This window comes from Strigops habroptila, chromosome 5, assembly GCF_004027225.2.
Source record: "Strigops habroptila isolate Jane chromosome 5, bStrHab1.2.pri, whole genome shotgun sequence".
In the NCBI taxonomy this organism is placed as follows: Eukaryota; Metazoa; Chordata; class Aves; order Psittaciformes; family Psittacidae; genus Strigops; species Strigops habroptila.
The window spans coordinates 43,284,785-43,310,709 of NC_044281.2; the positions used below are offsets into that span (position 1 = coordinate 43,284,785).

The following is a 25,925-nucleotide window of genomic DNA, read 5'->3' on the forward strand; positions in this document are numbered from 1 at the left end:
AACCAATGCACTCAGACCAGGTGCCAGCAGGTTCGGAGATTGCACATCTGTAAGAGCAACTTGAGCACGAAGAGAAGGATCCCCGGCTCCTGGCCCTATCCAGTGCAGATACAATACCCACAGGGCACACAGGCAGCACTCTCAGCTCACTCAGATTCAGAAATGAGGTATCAAAGAAGCAGGACAGCATCCAAGCTGAAAGATGCAATTCCAGATTCATTTACATCTGTGCAAATCTGTACCTATCCAGGAAACAGAATTCAGTCCATGTCTACAAAGCCACTTCGTTTCAAAGTGACAAATGTGTACCCCAGCACCCAAAACCATGTCCCTAAATACAAACACATACAAATTCACAAATGGGAACCAAGTGTCTAGCTTTCACTCAAGCATAAGAACCCCAAATGAAGAATGTGGAAAAAGCAAAGTAAGAAACTGTTAATATTATGAGATTGCAAAATTTAAATATATAGCACTGTTTGTACTCTTGATTCCTTGACCTCCCACTTCAAATGCATTTGTGTGGTGTGTAACAATAACAGGGCAAGAACACTAACCAGATCTGTGTGGGATAGGAATAAATTTGGGTCTGAAATGAGGGGAATCTGTTCTTTGTAATGGCAGACACCAGAGATCTGTATCTGTGAGCCAAAACGAAAGCAATAAATGCATAAAATCATGGAGAGCCATACTGTTACTTGCATCCAGCTTCTCTTGACGTCAATGAAGTTGTCTATAAGTTAACTAAAACCAGAATTTGACCATGAATATATACAGAACTGAACACAAATTAAATGTAAAATGAACTCTTCTAAAGAGACTATATTCTGCTACAAAAGAAAACACAGGAAATATGAAGGATGAAACTGATTACACAAGAGAAGCTACCACAGGGACAAAATTTCCATCCTTCCTGAAAATAAATCATAAATTGCATATACACAAATCTTAACTCTTATGCAATGGCTAGAAAATAGAAACCTTTCATATGTATCTCTAAACTTATTATTATGTCGTTCTACGATTATAAGATACACAGTGATATTACGAAAAAAGTATTAACACTATACCATCTTCTATCGTGTCCTAAAGAATGGGATAGCATGTTGCAACAGCCTGGGCAAAGAGAGAGAGGCAAACCTCAAACCACAGATGAGACCCCCCAAAAAACTGAAAAATAAAGTGTGCCAGGATCCCCTGGGCAGTGTTAATTTATGCCTTGATGGTCACAAATGAAAGGTGGCAAAACTGACCAAAGCACAGCTCATCCCATTGTGAAACTATTCCCAGATAAAGGATCGCTAAGCCCAGGCTCACATTTGCTTAACAGAATGGCAAATGCCTTTCACTCTCTCTCTCTGAGTGCTAGCAAAAAGAAAAATCCCCACTGTCACTCCTGAAAACTGGAAATGACTCATTCTTTTGCAACTTGCTTATGCTCCAAGATGGCACCACCACCTTTGCTTCCAAGCCCCGCTCCCTCACAGTGCTGACAGGACCCCAAGGTATCAAGCGAGGACCCCCAGGAACATGTCTGCATAGATGGCTGATGATCACAAAACTGGCTGCAAGGTAAGAGCAGGTGGCTGCTCCAGCTGGTGCCTACTACGAAGTCAGCAGGAAGACAGCTCTACCACTGATCCAGAGAGTCTTCCACAGAATCACAGAATCCTAGAACAGTTTGGGTTGGAAGGGACCTTAAAGATCACCCAGTTATAACCCCCCTGCCATAGGCAGGACGCCTTGCACTAGACCAGGTTGCTCAAAGCCCCGTCCAACCTGGCCTTGAACACTGCCAGGGATGGGGCAGCCACAGCTCCTCTGGGCAACCTGTGCCAGTGCCTCACCACCCTCACAGGGAAGAAATTCTTCCTAATACCTAATCTGGCTCTACCTTCTGTCAGTTTAAAATGATTCCCTCTTTCTGTGTGAGTTTTGAAAGTCACACGGCTGGCACAGTGACACGTCCAAGCCCCTCCCAAGAGAGAAGATGCAGAGCCTTAGTGGCTACAAGGGGCTTTTGGGCCACAAGCCACAGACAGCACAGGAGCAACACAGACTCCATGAAACATTCTGGTGTACATTTCCATGAAAGAGAGAGTGGCTCCACATGGAAAGCTACCCAGCAGCATCGTACAGGGCACGGTGTGAGCAAGAGGAGAGAGGAAGGTGCTCTGTTCTGGACACGGCAACATTACTTCTCACTGTACACTACAGTTGTCTCAACTGAACAAGCATTATGTCAAATTAACATTACTAGACAGAAACGTGTCTTCTAATCCAACGTCAAGAAAGCGTTATTTAAGGTTTTGTTCCTTTGTCAGATCTGTATTTCCTCTCTGCTCTATTTTGACAGAAGGTAACACCAGTTTTTAGTATCACGATGTCTAATGACTCACAAACCTTTTGGTACTCAACTTTTTTTGTTGTTCTTTCATTTTGTATCTGCAGTGATTATAAAAACAAATGAAAAGTTGGTAGAAAAAAAAACCCAAACAAAACAAAAAACCAAAACAAAAACACTGCAAATTTGTCACTGGCCTTCAAGTGAGAAGTCCCTTTAAGGCAGAGGAGTGCTCACAGCAAAATTCACCCCCAAAGCAGCAGAGCTAGACTCGCAAGTGCACAGGATGCCTTTGCAGGAAGGATTCACACTTTAAGATGTATTAATGCTAGCACTGCAAAACATGCAAAGGAAACTATACAGGTTTAAAAATATAGAATTATTATTAAATATATCTTGAACCCCGAGGCCAAAATGCAGATACATTCAGACCTAACAAGCTAGCTAAGCTGTAAGGTTTAAGACCTGGTGAGGCAGGGCAATTGTGGAAGCTATCCTGTACCTCGGTATATAACCACAGGCTATCCACCCAAACAGAGCACAGCTTAGGGGGCTGTCACATAAACACAGATTAGGAGGGTGAAACCTTCCCAGATTTCTCACTTCTCTTTGTTAAGCAATAATAGCAAAGAGATTTCCCATCATGCTTACGGAAAGCTGATCAGCTGGACTAATCTCCAGTGCACACCACCTGCAAAATATATTGCAGTAGATGTCCCAAAAGCACTAGTCTTATGAGAGTTAAAAGAAGGTTTTTGAGAGAAAAACAGAGTTTAAAAGGGGAGCAGGGGGAGAGAAAAGAACCCTGGCATTTCACAAAAAGAAAAGGGAGCCAGAGACATGCAGTCTGAGGCTGGGAAAAAGGCCATTGTCTTCAATAGCTGTTTGTTAACTTGCTGTCATGTGTGCCTTTTGGGGCTTTTCTTGTCCAGATAGACTCATTTATTAAGTCCATCCAAAAACAATTCTATAGCGCAGGCTACTTACAGGTTCCCGGTATGAAGACTCAACATCAACTTGTTTCAGCTCAGTCTGTTTCACTTTACAAAGCAGCTGAGAGACAGCCAGGATCTCAATGCAGCCAGAGAGAGTTTGCAGCAGAGGAAGATTTAGAGAGGGTTCAATGAACAGATGGCCAGTTGAGAAATAAGGCCTAATTAGGGTGAATTTTTTGTCCCAAAGTGTTAATGGCTGAAGCACAGCAAAATGCACACCAGACTATTGAAAGTCTTTGAACTAGGGTGCTCTCATGGTAACTATCACTAATACACTGCCCTTCAAAAAGAGATGTCTATCCATCTTGTGTTCCAGTTGAGTGAAATTACTTTGATTACTCCCTCTTTGCGCAGAAAATCTGAACTGCAATTAAATTAATTTTCCTTAAAAGAATGCCCCATTTTCCTGATTAACACCTTCCACGTTCAACAATGAGCATCTTTCAGTAAAGTTTCTCTCACAGTGCTCCGCTACATTAGCTCCACTGGGCAATTTCCACGGCCAGGGCAAACCAGATAAAGTTTCATATTGGTGAAGGGGTGGGCAGTATTTAAATTAATGTAATCTCTTTTCACTGTACCTCATCCATCTTCAATCCTTAATTTTTCTTAAGCTGCCCTTAACCACTTGTGTCCCATCTTCCCTAGGAATTGCTTTCAGAAACAAGACTGCAGCACTAACTCCAGGCTGTACAGCTGAGTCTAGGCAATGATTGCCAAAAACCATGAAGAAAGATTTATTACAGTGCAGAGTCAATAAACAGCCCTCAGTAATGTTCATTTTGCACTAATAAGCATAGATTTGGGTTTGCTGTCAAGAAAGTTTAAGAAATTGAGAAGTTAAAATGAACTTTGTGTATTTTAGTATGGTTTAGCCTACATCAAAAACATTTGCTAGAATGATTTTCATAAGAACATCTTTTCAATTGTATTAACTATCCACCTCTACTAATATTCTCAACTAATGTCATAATTATAGTATTAGTCAATCAACTCTGAGTTATGTATGCTTATATTTATGCATGTATTCCTACATCAGTCAAGGTCTGTGAAAGCGCTCTACTTTGAAGGCCAGGTGTTGTTTTGGTGACAGCCAAAAGCATCAGGCAAATAGGAGGGCTGACAGAGCCTAGAAATATCCCAGCTCTTAGGACTTCTAAGCTTTTCCAATCTATGTCCTAAATTAATGCCAGAAAGATTATTATTGCTGCTTGTGAGTTACTATATAGTTATGAGCATTATGTCATTAATGCTACTGCCTTCAAAGAAATTTATGGAGATTTATCACAAGAAATCTAGCAGGGAGGATTACTGCTGTAAGTGTTGTGCTGCTTAGCTAATATATTACTGATTTTTGTAAGTTTTAATCTTTTAGAAATCACAAAGAAGAGAAGCCCGTGTTCAGAAAATACATGGAGAAAACACAAAGCTCTGTTGATCTATTTGTGATTCAATCACATCATCTTGCTGGACGGTAAACTGCATATTGCCTCACAATTGCATTGCTCTCTCAGACAGCTGTTTGGTGCTACAGTATTCATCACCAAGCATCCATGGCATTAGCTCAACAATGCAGCCTCCAAAGCAATAAAAAGACCATTTTTATTTTCCATAGTCCAGGAGTTAACCCCAGCTGAGACAAGCAGTGTGATTCATTTTAAACATCTGTGGGCCAGAGCCACACTTCTTTACATTAGGCTGTGTTTAAGTTGGTTTGCACCAAGGCCTCTTGGCAAAAGGGGAATGACGGCCAGGCCCAGTGCTTCATCCACTGGAACAGCGCAGCTGAGAACAGTTTGCCTCACTGCATTGTTCCTTGCTAACCCCCAACACGCTGCCGGCCACGCTGCAACCAACTAATGCCTCTGCATTGCACTCCACTTTGAAAATACAGGCTAAGGCATTTCTATGAACAGACAAAATATATTGCATTTTCTGCCCAGGCGCACTTGCAGGAAGCCAAGCAAGTCACAACTGTCCCTTCATGGGCAGCACGTTCCTGTCAAGCGTGTGTGGTCACACCTTCCCCAACCAGGGTCTCAGTGAGGTCAAGCGCTCCAGGATACACTGAGACTCCACAACTGATTCTACATGTGTAATGCAATTGTGCTATAAGTAACCCTTGCACCGAACTACTGGAACAAATACATTTTTATTGGGTAGCCCAGGAAATTACTAGAAAGTTATCCTCATTTTTATATGTAAGCTACATAACGGACATGCAAGTAAACCTGTGGAATACTGAACAGAGACAACCAGGGGATAATATTATCTGTGAGGGGAAAAAAAAAATGGATTTAGACAGATGAGGATTAAGATATGGAAAAGCAGCTCTTCTAGCTCAGTCCAGACAAAAGTAACCAGATGCAACACAAAAAGCTGTGGAAGGAACAAGAAGCTGTGAGCCTCGCAGCTAGGCACAAGGGTGAGGCAAGTGCAGAACCATCCAAGGGTGGAAAGGACCACTGGAAGGCAGGCAGTTGGTCAGTCCCTCATGAATCTAAACAACTGGCTGCACCTTTGGTGAATTTCCAGCTCTAATATTCATCCATATGCTAAGATGAAAATAACTATTCAGAGAGCTGGAAGTCACTCTTTAAATTATACATTTTCAGAGACAAAATCACATTTGGTCTGGTGAGAAACGTAACTGACTTAGGGCAGAATTACTTTCTGACCATCCCAAGTGGCTTGCGGGTTACTGTCCAATTACCAAAACCTAAAACTTCCTGCATTTTTAGCACTCTAAAAATGCTATATTTGAATGGGAGAGTGCTTTGTTTCTCACTGGATTTCTACTCCAAATGATTATTAAACTTCATTAAGCAGGATGTAAGACTGCCTGCTCTTGATCTTTATTTAGAAAGTAGCTGATCCATTAGCTGTCAGTTAGCATAAATTCTCCTGTTCGACACACTGTCTCCATCACACTCAACGCTTCTAACTCATTTTCAGGATACCAAGAAAGGGGATACATGGAACAAAGCTCTGTTTTCTTTTTTCTATCACTCAATTCATCTTTTTTCTATAATTAAATTTTTTATCATTCATTCAGCATTCAATACATATTACCAGTATTTATGCATAAATACTGGTAATAGAATTTATTAAATCTCATTCAAGGTTTTCCCAGCTTCCTGATAATTGACAAAAACTATCTGATGTTTACAAGAACAGCTTTTAAGGATTCAATATATGAAATCTGATAACAACACATCTTTGGGTGAAGTTCATGTGCAAAGTGCTGAACTACTTATCTGCAACATAGGTAATCAATCCATTGACAACCAAAACCAAGTTGCTGCCCAGATTACACTGAACTCGGGTATGATGTATAGGCCAGTACATTACTTTTTCTAACAATATGGCAAGAAACTGTGGTTTTAAGTAATTTAACCTAAAATTCCTATATGAGTAAATGGTTTCATCATTATTAAGAAAACTCTTCTACTGGTAACTGTTTCTGAGTAAACGCCCCTGGACCACACATCCAGATTACTCTCCTGCAGAATTTTCTCTTGTATTTTTCAACCATAAAATTATACCAGGAGTGTGACTGCCACACACTTTGTCACTGCTTGCACAGGCAGGACACCCAGCCTGAAAAACTGCATTCACAGTTACCAGACTGGTATTGAAACAGACCAAGGTCGCTGCATCCTGGCAGCCTTTTAGCATCTTCTGTTCACACCATTCAGCTAACTTCCCCTCCTGCCTTCCAGGACAGCAAAGGAAAAGCTGGGACAAGACTGTTATCTGCGGATGCAGAGCAGAGTGCCAGGGAACAGGGCAGACTGAAACAGCGCATCTGTATCCTCACGTAAAATTACTGTTCCCTAGCACATGAGCTTTAAAATAAAAGACTGGGATTTCTTTATTTCCACGCCCCTGAAATAACATCTGCTTCTACCTGGTTCTCAGTTACAATATCTATTTAAAAGGAAAGATAAAAACCTGTGCTGTGTGCTTATTCTTTGGATTATTACAGTATTAGAGCCTTGAAAAAGGAAGCTTAGAACAACTAGACTCAGGGAGGGCGGCCTGCAAGCTTACCACGTAAAGAGAATTTCTCATCATCTGGAACTTCTGCATCAGATTTTAAAAACTATTAAGCTATTTCTGACATACCCCACTCTGACCACAGATGCTCTGCTGAGGTGAAACGTGATTCCTGGCTGCTCAGGGCTGTACGCTGAGGAAAACTTATGTTGACTTTTAGACTGGTTTAACATCAGAAAAAATAGACAATGTAAAAACTTAAGTATGTTTTCCAGATGATTTGACTATTAAAAGAACAATAAAAAACTCTATAGATCCTAAATCGTGTATGACTAAGACTACAAGTGAAGTGGTTATTCATGTAATATAACCTCCGCACATTACAGTGCTACCACAAGTCAGGGACTCTGGAAAATCTTTGTAAAAGATGTTGCGTATTAAAACAGAAGGTTTGTATTTTCATGTAATCTAAGGGTTTGAGCACATTATGGAAAGAAGTAAAGAATCCACTGTAAAACACTATCCAAAGAAATCTTCATGTAGATGTTTATAAGTATGGTTATTGTTTTATCTGAAGTAAAATAAAACCTTTTCCTTTTATAGGAGCTCACATATAATATGCTATATTCAGAAATAAACATACGCTATTCCTGCTAGGTAAGGAGATAATATTGTAAGCAGCCAGGAGTCAGTTTCTCTCCTAAACTTCCAATTAAATTTGTACTTAGAGTTACATGAAAGTCCATCTTGCTAGGCTAACAACACGATATATTGCTCTGTCCTTCCTGCCAGTTTATCTCCAGATGCTTTTAACTGTGACAAGCATTGACTACTTCATTGAAGTCTCTAAGTTGGGTCTGTCTCAGGCTGAATATTCAACCCAAGATTTTTCTGTTCCTTACAAGAGCCAGGCAAGATAAAATAGCAGTTTCACCCATATTAGAAGTGCTCTGCGGATAGCAAAAGGCACAGCCCTGACACAAACCCCTTGAGATGAAACCCAGCCGCCTCGTGATTCCCTACTCCAAGCTCAGGGTATTTCAAAATGCTTAGAGTCTGTATGTCTAGTGCAAATCTTTTCCAATTTAGGAATGCAGACCACTGTAGATTAAAACTACAAAAATGCAGGTCAAATTCAGCCCTCAGCTGCCTCAGTAAAGCTTTCAGAGAGAACTCTGAGTATTAATTTCATCTTGCGCATCCAGACAAGAGAATAAAACCCATTTGTCCTATCTCGTAATGCAGAGAATTACCATACTTGCAAGGAAGACTATTTTTGACCAAGAAGGAAGAGCAGAGACCACCTCTGGAGTCCATCAACTCCTCCTAAATTTGTCAGATTAGGACAAAGGACTAGCTTTGCATCTACAGACACAACCACCAACAGTCCTTGCCAACCTTAGATACAGATATTTTGCAAGTTAGTACTTTTTGCTGCTGTTGCACCTCACGCCCAGCACAACCAGATGGTTTAATTTTAAATAAACCAAGGCCCTGATTTTTATCCCCCCAGCACACCCACGTATCACTCTAAAAGTGGAAGAGCTCTGACACTAGCAAAATCAGGCTCCATGAATGTACTGAAAAGCATCCTTCAGAAACATCAGTGCCATTCAAATTAAAAGTGGTATCCACCAGATGTTACCAACAAGCCATACGTTTCAGAGGGCAGAGACCATCAGATCGGGGAATATTTGCTTCAGCAGACCTTCTTGCTTGCACATTGAGTGCTCCAATACATACAGTCTCCAAAGAATTAAAAAGCCAAACTCATTAGTGTACTGAGACACCTGCAAAAAGATGATTTTTTGATTAACATAATCTCTGAGCAAGCTGACCCCATCCACTGCCATACCAGCCCAGGAAGGTGAGGATGTCCTCACTGTTAGGGGTGAAAGGCTGTTCCCTCTCCTGCACCCTGGGCTATGACTGCTCACCATAGCCTGATAACCAGCCACTCAGCCCTGCCCACCACCCTCAGACCTGGGTCCAGTGGGGTGGGAAGAAGCGTTCAGGAGGCACAAATCCTGCTTCTAAGACAAACACACTCCAGCATTAGCCTGTGGCCACATGTCTGGTCACTTGCAGGTGACCTGAGGGGCTATTTTAACACCTGGATAAGCCTATGACATACAGGCTTGCACTGGGCAGAGCCCAAAGACATACAAATGCTTCTACTCCCTGGGGAGGGAGCAGCAATGGCAGGCAATTATCCTAGAAAGAGAGGGCTTGTCTTGTAATTTCTTATTCAACTGAAACACTTCGTGACACTTTCGAGAGATCACAATGTGACATAAAAGTAGAAAAAAATGGCATCACAGTTACATATTTGCAGAAATGTGTGCTGCACTAACGCGCGCGATGAAGATGATATGCAGCCACCACCGGGTTCTCACGACAAAAACCACAGAGACATGCCCAAAAAAAGCCTGGTCGTTTTGTAAGCTACAGGCTGCGCCAATCAAAAATAAAGAGAATGAAGAGTGTAAGAGTAATCCCAACATGATATAACTGTGGCAGATCACATCACTTATCACAGGACATACTTCCTCAGCTGACAGACAAGATATCTGCATCAAGTGAAGGCACAGATAAACCCAACTTCTTTAAACTGCAGCATCCCCTAAAGAGGAGCACTGCTTCCCACAGCAGCCTTCTATGCTCCTCAGGGTGCCCAACACGGGAAAGTTGCTCCACCAAGTCAGGGGCTGGTGTGGCTGTGGGACAGCAAACCCAAGCCCTCCTCCCCTCCTCCCGCAGCTTTATCGTTATGATGAATTTTTATTATATACTGTCAAATTGCTCCATGCTGCTCCAATGCACAGCACACAAGAACCCTCCCTCAATCCACCACCAAGTACACAAACAAGACAGAAGAAACAGAGTTCACCCTCCTACTAATGCAAAAAATTTTAAACTGTGCTCCCTAATGAAGTGTATTTGCTCATGGCATGTTGATATTTCTTCAGCTGCATTCCCTCCCACAAAGTTAGAAATGCCTTCAAGTTAACTAAGGGGAAGCAAAGCAGGCTGCTCCTAAGTCAGTTCCTCAGCCGTGTTTCAAGTGTCCTGTTCATGTAAAATCAATGCCTGCAATAAAGCTAGGGTGCCCCTTGCTTTTCTAATAAACATACTGAACGTGCCAACTGACTGCCCAGCTCCTCCTATTTTTTCCCATGGAAGACCACAACACCTCCCCCCATGACTGCATGGATCCACAAACAAAGCACAGCAACCCAAAGCATAGTCTGTGTTTAGGCCAGCGCTCATGAAAGTACTAAAATGCCTTCAAGGTTCCCACATAGGTAATAAATAATGCTTGCAACCGCTCCAAGAGCCCTCTTGGGTCTCTCCTGCTCCACAACCCTGGTGGTTCAACAGGAGCAAAGCCAACCTCACCAGAAGGCACTATTTGGTAGCTAGAAGATGCCACATGGTAAAACTCCCAGAGTGCAAGATGCAAACACAAAGATATCCATCATTTTAAAGCCTGCCCTGCACTGGCAGTTAACATGGCAGTAACAGCGATGCAAACACCACCGTTGCTGAGGACCAGACTCCACTCTCAGCTGTGCACAACTTCTGAGAAGTACTTGCGGGAAGGGCCCCACAGAGACATCTCCAGCAATGGAGTTTGGCCAGAAAAATTCCACTAATCTAATGATCTGCTCTCTTTTAACCACTCTCTAAAGCCATTACTGTTATTATGCACTGAGATGCTGCAATAGCTGCTGATTCCCACTCCTGTGAGGAAAGGGAAAGTTTCAACCCAAAAATTACTAATCAAGGAAATAAGCAGAAAACTAAAAATCTCTACTAATTGAAAGAAGAGGAAGCAGCCCACAACAAGGCCCCTGGCACCTTGAGTAAGTAGCAGCAACTCAGAAACCAAAATTAGGTCATTACTGAGCACTAGAGAGTCAATGAATGCAGCTTCCAGGGAAGTACAGCAGATGTGTCCATAGACGTGGTATCTATCACACAGCACAAGGTCAGCCACGCTAAAAGCTCAGCAGGATAGGAGCAGCCACATTCAAGGCCTTAATCGGTGTTTTGGCTATGCTGCTCCACAGTTCAGGGAAACACTCCCTGTTTTTCACTAGCATCTTTGTGAGAAAAGTTCTCGCTGCAGTAAACCGCAGTGCTGATGGTTCACCGAAGCGTTAACACACGGCTCCCCCACGAGCCACCACCTCAGCTGGGAGAGGCAGCACCGGGGCAAATGCAATGCGTGCACCTCCGATGCAGAGCTGTCACATGAGGAGCATCTTCTTAACAAGTGATTCCTAAACCCACCATTTCTGAAAATGGAATAAATCCAAGTAGGATTTTTTTTTTTTCATTGTTAAAAAGGAGGTGGTTTTCTCCTTACACATTTTTCTGTGGAATACATTTTGGCACAGCAGTACCAATTGGGAAAACGTACCCAAATAAGCTTATAGATTAACCTTAAAAATATTACAACAGGTATTCTTTTTTTCTTTTTTGCTGTATACATTTATATGCTTATTTATGTATACAGCCTGGGTTATTTCAACATAAACACTGTGCTTTGCACTAGAAACGCAAGTATTACTTTGGTCTACACGGGCTATCTCACCTCAAGGATCACCACCTCCTCAGAGCACCTAAAACAATTTTAACAATTTACTGAATGCCTTACAAGTGCATCCGGGCAGTTTTCACTCCACTTGCTAAACAGAAGGAATAATTCACCTTTAATAAAGATTTGCCATCAGACATAAAATAAACATTAGCAAAACCAAACAAACAATAGCTTTGAGCTTTCTAAGTAGAAGTCCTTTTCCTTTTCAGTTGTGCAACCTTTTGTCTCTGAGCCAACCAAGAATTCACTGCCAGAGAAGAATTTCATGCTTAATCAATTTTTGCCTCACTCACATTTGTAGGTATCAGAGTTCCTCATCTCAACTGAAAATCCTGTGTGCTCATGATGCACTGACTGCCCTCTGCAATCACTGCAGTATCTGGGGATACAGGAGCAGTATCAGCATGCAAAAACTGCGAGCTGGTTTTCCTGCCCTGCTCAGTGAAACAACAAATTCATTTTCATCTCACTTGCTGATGAAGGATCCTGCTGCTGCTGAACACAAGGACTCAGCTCATGTAAACTCTTGCACAATTTCTTTTATATTCTAATTGAAGCACTTAATCTTCTGCCAAAATCCTTCTCTAGCACAGAGAAAGCCCTCCTGCCTTCTAGTCTGAACAACAGTCTGAATTTGCGGGCACAGCTTTATTTCTGGAAAACATCTCTGTTGCTCACATACCAAGCAATGGCCTACAAACAGATAGCTGGACAACTGTGGTAAAGATAAGGTACCAACAATTTGCTGTACAAAGCTTTTGCAGACTCACCGTGTGTGAAAGAGATACCTTGCTTAGGAGGAAAGGTCATCAGTCACATACGTGGATCACATAAACCTTCCTGTGTGCCGACCTGAAAGGTCGTTTAATTTTAATCCATACAGAAGCTGACAGCTTCCTAAATTCCTCTTCTCCTATTCCTTTGCCATTTGATCCAAGCCAGCTGAATCTCTTACTTTTCACAAATACATTCAGCACAGCAAACACACGCAAGGAAAACACTGTTGACTGTCTATCTCAGATACTACAGGTTCTGATATAAAAGGATTTTTAAAATAATATTAAAAGCATTTCCCCAGTGTTTTGTGTACATTATCCATCTGCTCAGACATCTCTACATTAAAGAAGAAAATTGTCCTTTTTCCTACTGATAGAAAACACAGAATTTGCTTCCAAGTCAAGACGATTCTTCAGACCCTCATGACCTCCTTTCATCCTCTCCCCTGAAACAAGCTCCCGTTTTGTCCCCCAAAACAAGCTCCACCACTGCTTTGATACTGCCATCACCTCTCCAGAAGAGGTCTCCTGCACAGCATCAGTGCCACAGCACTTTGCAGGGTGTGCTGAACAGACTGCAGCACCAACCAGCTTTTTCAGACTGAAGCATCTGCGGATGAATATAATCTCTCTCACCTTCATCTGGACTCAAAGGCCAATTATCTTTGAAATAGACCTTGTAGTCAAAAAGAAATGTTTCAATTCATACATATGTACATACTCAAAGAGGGACAAAAACCTCATCTCACCTCCAGAATACATCAGAAAATTAAAAGCTGGAAGAGAAGGTAAGAAGCAAACAAAGCCATTAACTCCCAGACAAAACCAGTACAAAATGAGATTATTTTTTTTAAACACATCAAAGAGAAAAGATGCCCTGAAACGCCACAAAATACACAAACTAAAATGCTGCTCTTCAGCTTCCGTTTAACTGTACTAGACAAATGAAAGACTTTAAAGGAAAGCTGACATGGATCTGCAAAGGTGACTTCAAAGAGCCAAATGCCAGCTGCCACGTCCCAGATCCCCACTCTAGCTGGAGAGACACAGCGTGGGCTTCCCAATGTGTCAAACATATGTTCACAGGGGGAGGCAGCCAACATTCCCATTTTCTTTTCCTAGGAGTTACAACAAGTGCTGGGAAGTCGGGAAACATTATTTCTAACTTCTGTCCTGTTGCTCAGATTGTGGGGGGCTCACAGAAATTCAGGCTTCCCTTTTCAAAAGGTAACAAGCGTATCTCTCACTCCTTATCTTCCTCTGCAGCACTGCGAAGCTTGTGAAAGATTCATGGATAAAAATTCTGTAAAGTTCTTGTTTTATTTACCAAAAAGAATTCTGTACATTTGCCACACTTAGATATTCATTTACACGATCAAGAGAACAGGCATTGGTACTCAAAGCCCTGACACAGAGCAGAACTGTGTTTTTGCAGACACACTGCCGCTTCCCTGTGTGGTGGGAGAGGACTGCTGAGAAGACAAGTCAACTTCGAGATAATTTTAAGAAGCTGTAGTTTTTAGAGAACAAGACGAACAACAATTCATGAGAATTACCTGTAAGCTAGATGCTATTGCAGAAGTATTAATATTACCAAAGGCTTCCTGGCTCAATCCACGGTGCACTTTAATAATTATCACTACGTTAAATTGACTTACTCAGTTTACCTGAAGAGTGTTGTTGGCCACCAAACAACATCTTATGCAAATGCAATGAAAAATAACCTTAGAGCCAATGCCTTCTGTAGTGGTGGCATGCCAACCAAGCCCACAATCCTCAATGGTATGACTACACCATGCAATGATTTGCTTACCATTGGCTCCCCAGTAAAACTGCGACCACTGCATTTCATTTTGATGGCAGGCAACATGCTTGCCTATGAAGGTGGAACACAATTATTTAGATTTGCAGTATTAGTCTTATTATGTCTGAGAGAAGAGACGAATACAACAATGACCTAACATATCTGTGAGAATGTACACATACACAGAGGCTCTCATACACATGCAACATCAAAGCTCCTATCTGACCATGCTTTAAGTTAAATATTTGTGATAGTCAATTTATTTGATCTTCTGTATTTGCAAGGCTCAGCACTGGGCAGAAAGCCCTCTGAAGCACTCTCAAACACACTAAATTATTGGAAACGTTTGTCAGAAAACTGCTGTATAAACTCTGCCAGGCTACCTCCGATGCTTCATGGACCCTTTCAATAATGGTGCCACCTACCTCTGCTGAATAGCTGGCTTCAAACCATCAGAGGTAGGCATGTGCTGTTTGTTTGCCTCTCTTGTGGGATGGAAAGCAGGACAAGAGAAGTCAGTAAAGGGACATGCTAGAGCATTAGATGGATAGCATTAGATGGATGTACAACCAGAATTTCTGGATTTAACAATTTGCTGCTTCATTTTAATTGCTGGCTTCTGAAAGACTTTAGAAACTTTGCCAATTTGTGCAACCCTCTATTCTTCACTTTTGGCCTCAACTATACAGTCATTTCGCAGACAAACAAGTAACAGATGTACAATCTATATTCACCCCAAATCCTTTTATAGTAAAATGATTCCTGGCTAAATAATACATGTTAAACAAACAAACAAAAAAAAAAGACACCACTAATTCTTGTATTTTAAGATATCTCCTACAACACCCAAACACACACTAAAGAAAAAAAAAAAAATCAAGCCAAGTGTTCTTCATATACTCCTTAAGGCCTCAAGAATCCACGAGCAACTTCTGCCCTCAGGCAACACCCCACAGGGCAGAGTGGCCAGAACAGACCACAAACATCGCAGAAGGCAAGGGCAGCTCTCTAGGCTCTTGCTGCCATCACCAAGCACTTCTGCCCACTGGACCAGGATATGATTTCTGAAAGGGCAGGAGGTCACCATTAACTCTCCGTGTTGCTCAGGCAACATGAAAGAAGTCACAATTTCCAGGATTTTTTCCCAAGGATCCTTCCAACACGGGAGTTTTCTCTGGGGCACAGACCAGGCTGCACTGGCTGCCATCACCCCAGCAGTCCTAGCACATTGCAGGTCAGTTTCCAGGGCGAAGGGCCACAGAGTCCCCATGCAGAGGCATCCCTGCTTGCCTCTCCAACACTCGAGCTGGGAAGCCGTCGGGCAAGTTTCCAGCTTATGATCAAGTACACACAGTTGGTCTCAAGAGTTGCAATGCAGAATCCTGGAGGTCCACGCATTGCACAGCACGCATCTGAGGACCATTCATGTCCAATACAATACAACTATTATGTTGCTTTATGAATATCCTCCCCAAATATATGTTTAACGCTGCACACTTACAGAAGACAAGCACTTGTTTTGTTAGAGATGCCATAGTAAACTGAAAACCAACACGTCAAATTTTTACCGTATGTTAGTTATAACAGAGTATAGGCAAGTTAAATATCATCCAAGTCTTCATGCAATGAAACACTTGTAAAAAACAGTAAGACACTATTTTAGGAAGAGACAAAGCCTAGGAAAAAGATATGCTTATATTTTTCAATATATCTATATAGAATGCTGTGCATCTTGACTTATTAAAACAACAAAACAGATGATCAATGTCAAAACAATCAGCCCAAGGGAAATGATATTCACTTAAAGCAGGGGTGCATATCACATACCTTCTGCCACCTACAGACCTGGGAGTCCTTTGCAAAAGTAACTGGGAACACAGCATTTCTCAGGGGCAATGCTATGTGGTTAAGAGCACAGCCCTACAGGGTGAACTGGAGCGATCGTATGAAGTCCAAGCACTAAAAACCTGTTCATTTTACTACACTGACTCTTCAGAATTGAAATCAGCAGGATGTGATAAATGGGAAATTACTGCTTTTTTAAACAGCTGAAAGTGCTTTTACCTGACACGCAGGCTGAGTGAGGCCTTTGGTTCCAGTGATGCTGCAGCTCCTAACTGCTGGAGGCCTGGGCTAGATTTTTTTTAACACAATTATAAATCAAATTAAATAATTTGGTGTCACTTATTTCCTATACCAAATTCCCAAATGGACTCTTCCGAACAAAGAAAGAAGAAAACAAACAATAATTCAGCTCAGTTTGTCTAAAATGTGGCTGCGCACTGCTTGCTGCAGAAGTCCTCCAGTGGCTGGAACGGCTGCTTCGCTGCCTGCACACACAATTCAAATGATTCCTCTTGGAACTAGTTGCTCCTCAGCTAGTTTTCAGGTCTAATCTTTTGGGTACCAAAGGAAACCATGCTCACCTCTCCCAGCAGTGAGGGAAAAACCTCCAGAGTGGGGTAAGCTCCATCCACAAGCGCTTCCAGGGGACCAACCAGCACCCTGGAAAGCCTGTCTGAAACACCCATGCCTTCTGCTGTCACGCACACCTCCCAAAGACGCAGCACCCAAAAGGAACCAGGAAAAACAACCACTTCCCTTGCAGTTTTCTTTATGGCTTCCTGCACTGGAAAATATTTTGATCCTGATCATAATGTGCTTAATTCAAACTCAAGAGGCAGCCCAGATGCTTAAAAACAAACTGGTACCAAAGAGCCTTGCTGCATTAGCATGTTTTGCATAATTCATTTCATCGTGCTGTGGAGAGCTCTTCAGTTCCCGCTCCATGCAAGGTCACAATGGCAGTGCAGGCACGTGCTCCTTCATGGCTTCCTCCGGGCAGAGCCAGGCATCAGCATTCCCTGCCCAACTGAATCAAGCTGAGGAAAAGGTCTGCAAGCGACACAGGAGGTGGCTGCAGAGATGATGGTATTACCTCCAGGCCTGTTTCACTGTCTCCCCTGGAAGATCACCCTTGAAAACTGTAAGCAGGGCAAAGACCCTACCATTTTTTAAACAATTTTCAAATCCTGGTATAGAAGAACACTGTATTTAGGAGTACCCTGTTAGCACCTTGACTTAAAAGGAGCTCAAGAAGAGTCAGGTTGATGACACCCTTTCACATGAAGCTTCACATTTGGTTAGGCACAAGCCAGCTCTCCAACATCTGCCAGACGTGTCCCCTCGCACACAGGAGCGCATCAGTGAGCCATGGTGTGAACAGCACTAAACGCCACTGAGGGACATCACTGACTCCTAACAACAGCTTCTGCAGCAGAATCTGCAGCAGAACCGAAGAGGCTGATTTAACTTCCCCATGCTGCAAGTCAGCACTGGGCATCAGTGCTGACGTGGGACCATTTCATCTGGACATAAGTCATGATGGTGCCCACTGGAGCAGAAACCTGCCCCACAACACCCTTGCCCAGCCACCTCCTGCTCACACCCCCTCAAGAAGCTGCAGCTCCAAAGCAAGTGTCACAGAAAGAACAGTAGTTGGGTCAGCACAGGAAAGTAAAAGCAAAACTGAAATCAGTCACAGGGATTTTCCACTTCTAAAAATGAACAGTAGGCTGTATTCATGCTTGCTTCTCTGCTATCAAGTTGGAAGAACACCACCACTGGAAAATTAGCATAAATGCTGAAAGCTCAAGTCTAAAAATGTATTTGGGGGAGCAGGCAGGAACTGGTGCTAGGTTTGCCTTTAGTAACACCCCAATGACCAAACAAAAGATCAGAAAGAGAATGCCAAAGCTTGGTTTCACTTTAGGATGCATTCCAAGCTACAAATAATGAGGAAAAATTCCTGTAGGGCATTTCACTCCCTTAGCTAAGAACTGACAGACCAAGATGACAGATTTAAACCACCTTTTCTAACAGACCGGGGGAAAAAAAATATTTTATTCAGCAGGTGCCAGCCTCAATAGAAGAGCAAAAGACTGCCTGGACCCTCTTAAGGACAGATATGGCGTTGACCCAACACAACGCACCAGACTTTTGCAACTGCAAGGAGCACCCAGCACCTAAAACCCCAGCAGGGAAAAATACTTCCCTTCTTCTCTTAAGTAGCTATATAAGCATCAGAAATGGTTTGATAATTAGCACATGCAGCTTCAGACAGCTGGTTTGTTTTAAAAAGGATTTATTTTAAAAGTTGCCTGAATAATTTACAATCTTTGTCAAACGATGCAAAAATATAATAAAAATAGTAAGTACCACCACGAACTTTTGAACAAACATATGAGGGAAATCAAACATTTTTGTTTGGTTTTGTGTTTGTGCTGGGGTTTGCTATTCAGGGAGGGGGAGAGGGAGTTTCTGTAGACTTTAATACCTTTTCACACAGCATGGAAAGCTAGTGATTTGGGTTTTTTTAATGAAAGACTAAAGGCAGACTCCAGTGGCTCCAAGTAATTCACGTGTCAATCGAAAACAATTCAACAGCTACTGTTTTACTTAAGATCATCTTGTAAATTCTGAATTTCACTTTGCACCTCTCAAATTCTTTCCTCAGCAGCACCCATTACACTCCCATTACACACCATGTCAGAAGTGACCATTTAACACTTCAGGGCCAAGTTTTGCATGACCTTGCTTGTGAAGACAGATAAAACAAATTAAAACAAACAAAACTTTACCTTGAACACAAGGTTAAGGAAGTTGATAGAGATGCTTGACAAAGCTTCAATGCACTGGAGGAAAGACAATGGTGCAGGCTAAGGGTAAAGACAGGGGGGCCTGCTAGCTCATGCTCAGGAGGAGGAATTCAACACCCGCAGAAGTGATCACCCCATGAGCCCTAGAGGCAGTGCACGCAAGCCATCCCAGAGGCATGGAGCAGCCAGGGACCACACTGTGAGCTAACCCCACCAACACTGTGCAGAGGCCTGTCCGCTTCCCAGAAGAAACATGGGACTTCAGCCACCAAGAGCAGTGGCTACGGGGTCCTCCCCAGCTCCCTGCACAGCAAAGGAGCTGCAGGTGGGAAGCAGGGTCTGTACTGCAAACAAACCCTGGGGACACTTAAAGGGAGGAAAAAAATAAAAAAAGAAGTAAGCATACTGCAGAGTTCATAGAAGCACGGGTTTCTCACCCTGCTTGGTTTTCCACCTTAAGCAGTTGATTGACCTGTTGTTATTCACCTTAGACAAAAGCTCAGGGTAATTTGGAAGGAAATACGACATGATGATGATGGGTTTATAAAGCACACAGCACAAAAATGCTTAGGAAACCTCTTTGCCATCATTACCATAACTGGGTTTGCAGATTGAGGCTTTGACACCCACCCGGAGCAGCAGCCCCTTCCCAGAACAGCCCAGGCCCTTTGGGGAGAGGGATCCTGCCCCACTGCTTGGGCATCAAACAGCTATCCCTTTCACCTGGGTCTTTTGATAAAAAGCTGACTACTTTCTCTCAGGCTATTCAGAGCTTATGAACATGACACACGCCGTTTGACAGAATGGGTTCATACCTCCATCATTATAGCCCAATATATTATTTTGTATGGAAAAACAGTACACAGAAAAATACATGCATCTACATCATCTAAGCTATTTTTTAAGTCTTCCAGGTTTCCAGGATCTGAAATTAATTTTAGGAATGTGACTAACTTGCTAGTATCTAAATACCCACTATAGTGTTCTCATATTCCACTAAAAAAAAAAAACCCCGTTTTACAGAAATATTCTCCTGTGATGTCTAGGTGGAAAAACTTACAAATGCCATCTACTGATTTACAAAGCAGCTTGACAGATGTGTCACCACCAAGTAATACTTCTCTCTGTAAGTTTAACTCATTAGATAAATATATAGATATATATATAAAAAACAATGTGACTTATTAGACTGTTTCTTCAAGCAACTGGCATCATTGATTGAATCATTTAAATAATACCTTGAGGAAAGAGCCCAATGGTAGAGTCTGTCAGAGACGAAGCCTGAACAAGAAAACACAAGAGGTTTTTTCAATATCTGAATTTTAGAATCCCTCTTCTCCTGAAGGTGGCTCCTAAATCTAATTTTAGTGTCTCCCAACTTCCACAGCATTGCTTTCAAATTCCACAAAACTAATTCAAGTTACCCTGACAGGAGAGCAAAGGATCTCAACTGAAATTCATTCCAGGACAGTTCTGTTAAATTTAGGAATTACGAGAAGGAATCCAGTGCTCCACCAACCCCACTGAAGCAAGGGAATTAATACTACCTCGCAGATATCTCCTGCGGCCATGTCATGCTCTTTAATGATTTGCAGACTCTAAACCATACATATTATAAAACAATGCACAATATATTTGATAGACGATTAGGAAGAGGAATGGAAAACAGCTGGAAAATGTTACAGAGTTTTCACACTGAGCTTCCGAATTCTTCACCAATAGACACTAAAACTCCCCTGACTGGTATGGAAAACGATGCTCAGACAAAATCTACGATGAAGAAGGAAATTCTAGAGAAACAAATAAGTTCCTCTGAGCAAAGCCTCACGTGCATTCAACAGCAGCAGAGCTGATGTCCTGCCTCGAGGTAGGTACCATTATGTTAAACTGAGGACAGAGCACAGCAGGGCTGGGAGCGGGACAACAGAAACACCTCTTTCCTCCCCATTTTCCTCACGTTTCAGACGCCTCCCTCCATCCTCCAGGACCGGGCACAGAAGACTCCTTTGTAAAATAAAACACCACTTGGTGGGGGTAAGAGGATATTTCCTGTTAACCTCACTGCAGATTTGTAATCCAGCAGTCAAATTATGTCAATCACAGCTCATTAGGCAACAATTTACCCTGCCAACTCCGTCCTGGCTGCTTCCTCCAAACCACGTGTCATTTGCAAACGTGCAACCCCGTTACCAGTTCAGAGAAAGACCACCCTGCTACAGGAGCTGGAAGCCTGGATTTTACCCCTGCATCTCCAAACACACGACTCCCTGCACCGGTGCCATAATGTCTACAGACACATTCAGCACACTTGGTTTGCAACGGCGCTCGCGCACACCGAGCAATGGTTTCCTATGCAATAAACTAGGGTTGGTTACCAGAATTCATGATTTATGCACTCTTCTCCCATGTGTCCATATAATAAAGCCAGGAAAAGAATCCAACACAGCTGAGAAGGAAAAGCAAGAATGTTGGGGAAGGGGCAATGGTGGGAGGTTCCTGCCGACTCGTACCTGAGCGCTGGCAAGCTCAAAATCAGCGCTGGGGCTGGGATCCGACTCTCAGCTTATCCAGCACCCCTCCTGGGCAAATTGGGAACTTGGTGGCAATAACACACTGTCACTTCCCTGGACTTCACACTCTTGCGTAAACTTTAAACTAAGGGAGTTATTTCACATGTCATACCAAAAGAGGAGAATTTTCATCAGCTTGAAAGGATGGAAAAAACACTTGGCTTACAGACAGAAACCTGCATCTCTCTTGGGTTATTCTCCACATTTTTCACCTTGAAGTACATCCCATCAAATACGATGTCTTCCTGAAACACAGAGACAGACCCTGCACCTCATTAGCAGAGAAAGGACAAATCTCAACACAACAAACAAGCCAGGGAAGCACATTTACTGCACCAGTCCCAAAACCAGTACCAGGAGACACAAACCCACAGGGAAAATCCTCTCATGTCATTTGCCCAGCGGACCAAGAGGTGTGACACAGGTAGACCCAGCAACGCTGTCCTTCACCTCGGTTGGCCACTGCCACACACACACTCAACGCATCCTCAGTAATGTCAATAGCACCGCTACAGACTGGAGGAGTGTATTCGCACAGTTAGATTTGAGAGCTTCACCAAAAAAAGCATGACCTGGAGCACTTCCCATCATCTCCTGCAATTTATGCACCTCAAACCTCAAAGAGCAAGGCTAACCAAGGAGGCAGTAAGGTGACTACGTATGTTTGAAGTGGACAAGCTACTTCACCAGAGATCTTCCTCAAGACTAAGTCTGCTCCAGGCGCACTGCTGCTCATCCATCTCTTTGCTGAAGGGACCACGGAGATGCTGGAGATCAGGAGAGTATGTTCAAAGGGAAAAAAATAAAAGTCAATGTCATGGCATCTGCGGCAAAAATGTGGCCAACCTGTGCTCCCCCCACAGACATGAATGTGTTTAATAGAGCTACGGCTCACTGTACTGGTTCTGCACAAGATGAATAAAACCTGAAAATAATTTTGTGAGGCTGCACAGGAAGAACCCTTCCCGCATGGTCCTACTCTTTACATACAGAAACAGAAATGAACCACTCAATGTGACGACTGTACCTGCATGCAGCTGCACCTCAACCAAGCTGCATGTTCATCAATGTCAAAAACAGTCTTGGAAACTTCATTAGTGGTACGAAAATTGCTACTGCCAGCAAAGCCCTTCAGGACCTCACCAAGGCTCTCCCAAGTGCGTAAGCAATGCCCGTGCCAGGCTAATTTCTTAAGGCAGCATGCAGAGAAGGTGAGATTTAGTCCTATAACCTTCAACATCTCCTTCTTCATACTCTCATCTCCTGACTAATCCCTTCTCCCTACAGAAGATATTCCTCATCTTCTTTTCCCCCGACCATCATTCCTTTCTCCTTAATCCCTACTTTTCCACTGCCTACTCCATTCTGGGGTTTGACCAGTGGCACAGTCATCTTCCCCTCAGAGCCACAGAGAAAACAAAATAATAACAGCCTAGAAGTTCATCCTTTCATAAACTGGTCAGATATTTCCTGGAAGCTGCAACAAACACCAGCCATCCTCAGCTGGCTTCAAGAACAGGCTGAAGGCAATTTTGGGCTGTTCCAGCAGTAGTGTTTGGACCCCATCTCACAGCTCCTCCCAATGGGAGCAGAGCATCCAACATGCCACTTGTACAGGCATGCATCTGCATGGCCTGCTTCCCCCTCCAGCAAAGCTACAGCACTCATTCTCTAACCTTTCATTTAAATCCATCTTCTAAAAACAGATGCCATCCACTCCTTTCAAGTACCTCAAGAAATTAGACACGGTCCTGTTATCTCCCATATTTACGTTATATGTATCTAATGCACTCTGCTTTCCCAAATGATGTCTCTTCCTTGCACTGATCTCATCAATCGGTCCTAACTCAAAACCACTAATTTCCTCCCACAGACCATGCACACCGATTAAGCCAGGCACCCTTTTGGTAGGTTTTGATGAACCAAGACTTGATTCTGAGCCATGGTGCTGCTTGCAGGGGCATCCTCCATCTGTAAAATGACCACAGGTTCCCTCAACGAGAGCAAGACGAGATCAGGCGTTTTCCACTGTGTCTAATAATCGTAACATCTCACTCACCATTTGGCTCGTCAGTGGGGGTTCCTGATTGAATAGGCTTATTCTTTTCTTAGACGTGATAATCTAATTGGGTCTAACCAGAAATAATCCCCAACACACACCAGTTTGTGAATCCTCATTCAGCACCAGGAGTATTTAAAATACCAGGGGGGTTGCTCTAGTATCTGATACAGGATTACTCTTGCAACAGCTCGCCTTGCTGGGTTTCACATGGCATTACAGGGAACGCAGGGCACGGCATGCACATGGGTTTTATTCGTTCTCCTGACCTAGCTTCTGGTTTTCATATAAACATTGGTCAGAAGTAAGAAACACATGGAAGAATAGATGGGTCGTGATAATCTACTCGCCTAGAAAACAGGACGTCTGCCCAAAACACTCCCATGCAACACCAAGAGAACCACTGCCTTTGCTTGCTAAGTTCTCCTGTGGCTGTGATCCTAAACACCGAGTCCGTCGAGCTACTCAGGAGAAGGGAAAGGAATGGAACGAAGACCAGAGCTCGACAGGACCGCCGGCAGCCCAGAACCAGCCCGGATGAACCGCACACACGTGCCGGGGACTCGGGGGCGGCAGGTCCAGTGTGCCCAGGGGACCCACCGCCCCACAGCCGGCCGGGGGGCGCGGGCTCCTCACAGCCCGGGCTCTTGGAAGGGGCCAGGCCGAGGCGAGGCCGCACCACGGGCTCCGCACAGGTCCGTCCGCTGCTCTCCGCCGGCGGCCGGCGCCGGCACCGCCACAACCCGCCGCGGGCTCTGCTCTCCCGGCAGTTCCTCGCAGGTTCGCCCGCGAGGAGGAGCAGACCAGGGCGTGTGGGAACCGCCTCGGCTCGGGGGAAGGCGGCTCTTCGGGGGCTCCCGAGACAAAGAGCCGCAGCCGGCACACACGCCTGGCCCCCGCTCCGCTGCCCTCCCGCCCCCCTGCGCCGCGGCCCCGGCCCCGTCCCGCCGCCTCCGGCCGGGCCGCGGGGTGCGGGCGACATCGTCCCGCAGAGCCCACCTGTGCCACCGGCCCCGGCGGAGCTGGGGCGGCCGCGCCGCTGAGGGGAGAGCGCGGCGGGGCAGCTCCCGTCTCAGTCTCCCAACTTTTCCTCGGCTCCCAGCCGCGCACCGGCCACCCCCCGCGCACGGCCCCGGGCCAGGCGCGGGGCCCCCAACTCTTCATCGGCCCCTCCGCGGCGGCCCGCGGGCGGCAGAACGCGGCGCCCCCTCCCCGGCGGCCCGACCCGCTCCCCACAGACAATGGGGCCGGCACTCACCAGGACCACTGCGAAGCGCTCCTCCAGCTCGCCGGGCTCGGGCATGGGCAGCTTGAGAGGTACGCTGTGTGCCCTGAACTCCGTCTGCTGGGAGTCCACGCTCCCCGCGTTGCCCATGGCGGCGGCAGCGGCGGCCCCTCCGCGCTACCTCCGCGCTCCGCGCCGCCGAGCCAGGCGGGCTCCGCGCCCCGCGGTCGCCCTCTAGCACCGACGGCGGAACGCCGCGCCGCCGCCCGTCATGGCTCGCCGCCCTCGCCCTCCCCCCGGGGCGGGCTCGCGACGGCTGCGGCTCGGCGACGGCTCCCCCGCATGCCGCCCCGCGGCCGGCACGGCCCGCACAAAGCCCCGCTCCGCCCCCGGCCCGGGGTGCGCTGGGACTCGTAGTCCCACCGCCGTCCGGGGGAGGGCGGGCGGGGAAGGGGCTGGCTGTGGGGCTGGCGGGGGCCTTGAGGGTGGGCGGGGGCTGGGGCGACCCCTCGGCGTCCATTTTACCTCAGCGGGTGGCAGTGGCCCCGCGTACCTTCCCTGGTAAGGCAGCCTGTCGCCGGCGATCCCCAGCCTTGCCTGGGGGGGTGTGTGTGTGCCGGGCCAGTCGGGCCCGCGGTGTGCATCTGCAGATACCTGAAGTGGTGCTGCACTGAGGGACACGGCTTCTGCGGCTCGGGGCCCTATTGGCTTCGAATGGCGGAGAAGCTTTCTGTACGCCGAGGGGCTTACAGCGAGCCGCGGCCCTGCTTGCTGCCCCCACAGTCCACACCTTGATTTACTGATATCGGAACAACGGGATGATCAGTCTCAGGGTGACACCACCCAAACAAATCTGTAATCCAGACAATGCAGCCTCAGCGTAATTAGG

General features: G+C 44.9%; 1 protein-coding gene across 8 annotated transcripts in view; it reads right to left on the reverse strand.

Annotated features, from left to right (window-relative positions):
• Positions 1-25,415, reverse strand: part of FMNL2 (formin like 2) — a 144,823-nt gene extending 119,408 nt beyond the window's left edge. For 7 of the 8 annotated variants that reach the window (XR_003991434.1, XM_030486178.1, XM_030486179.1 and 4 more), the window contains exon 1: positions 25,070-25,415. Coding sequence is in view for 6 of the 8 variants with exons in the window: in XM_030486178.1 (XP_030342038.1) it covers positions 25,070-25,186 (117 nt within the window). In the remaining 2 variants the exon portion in view is untranslated. Of the gene's footprint in view, positions 1-22,439; positions 22,459-25,069 lie in introns of those variants that run through there. The other variant, XM_030486180.1, reaches the window with a different exon arrangement.
• Positions 25,416-25,925: the final 510 nt, after the last annotated feature.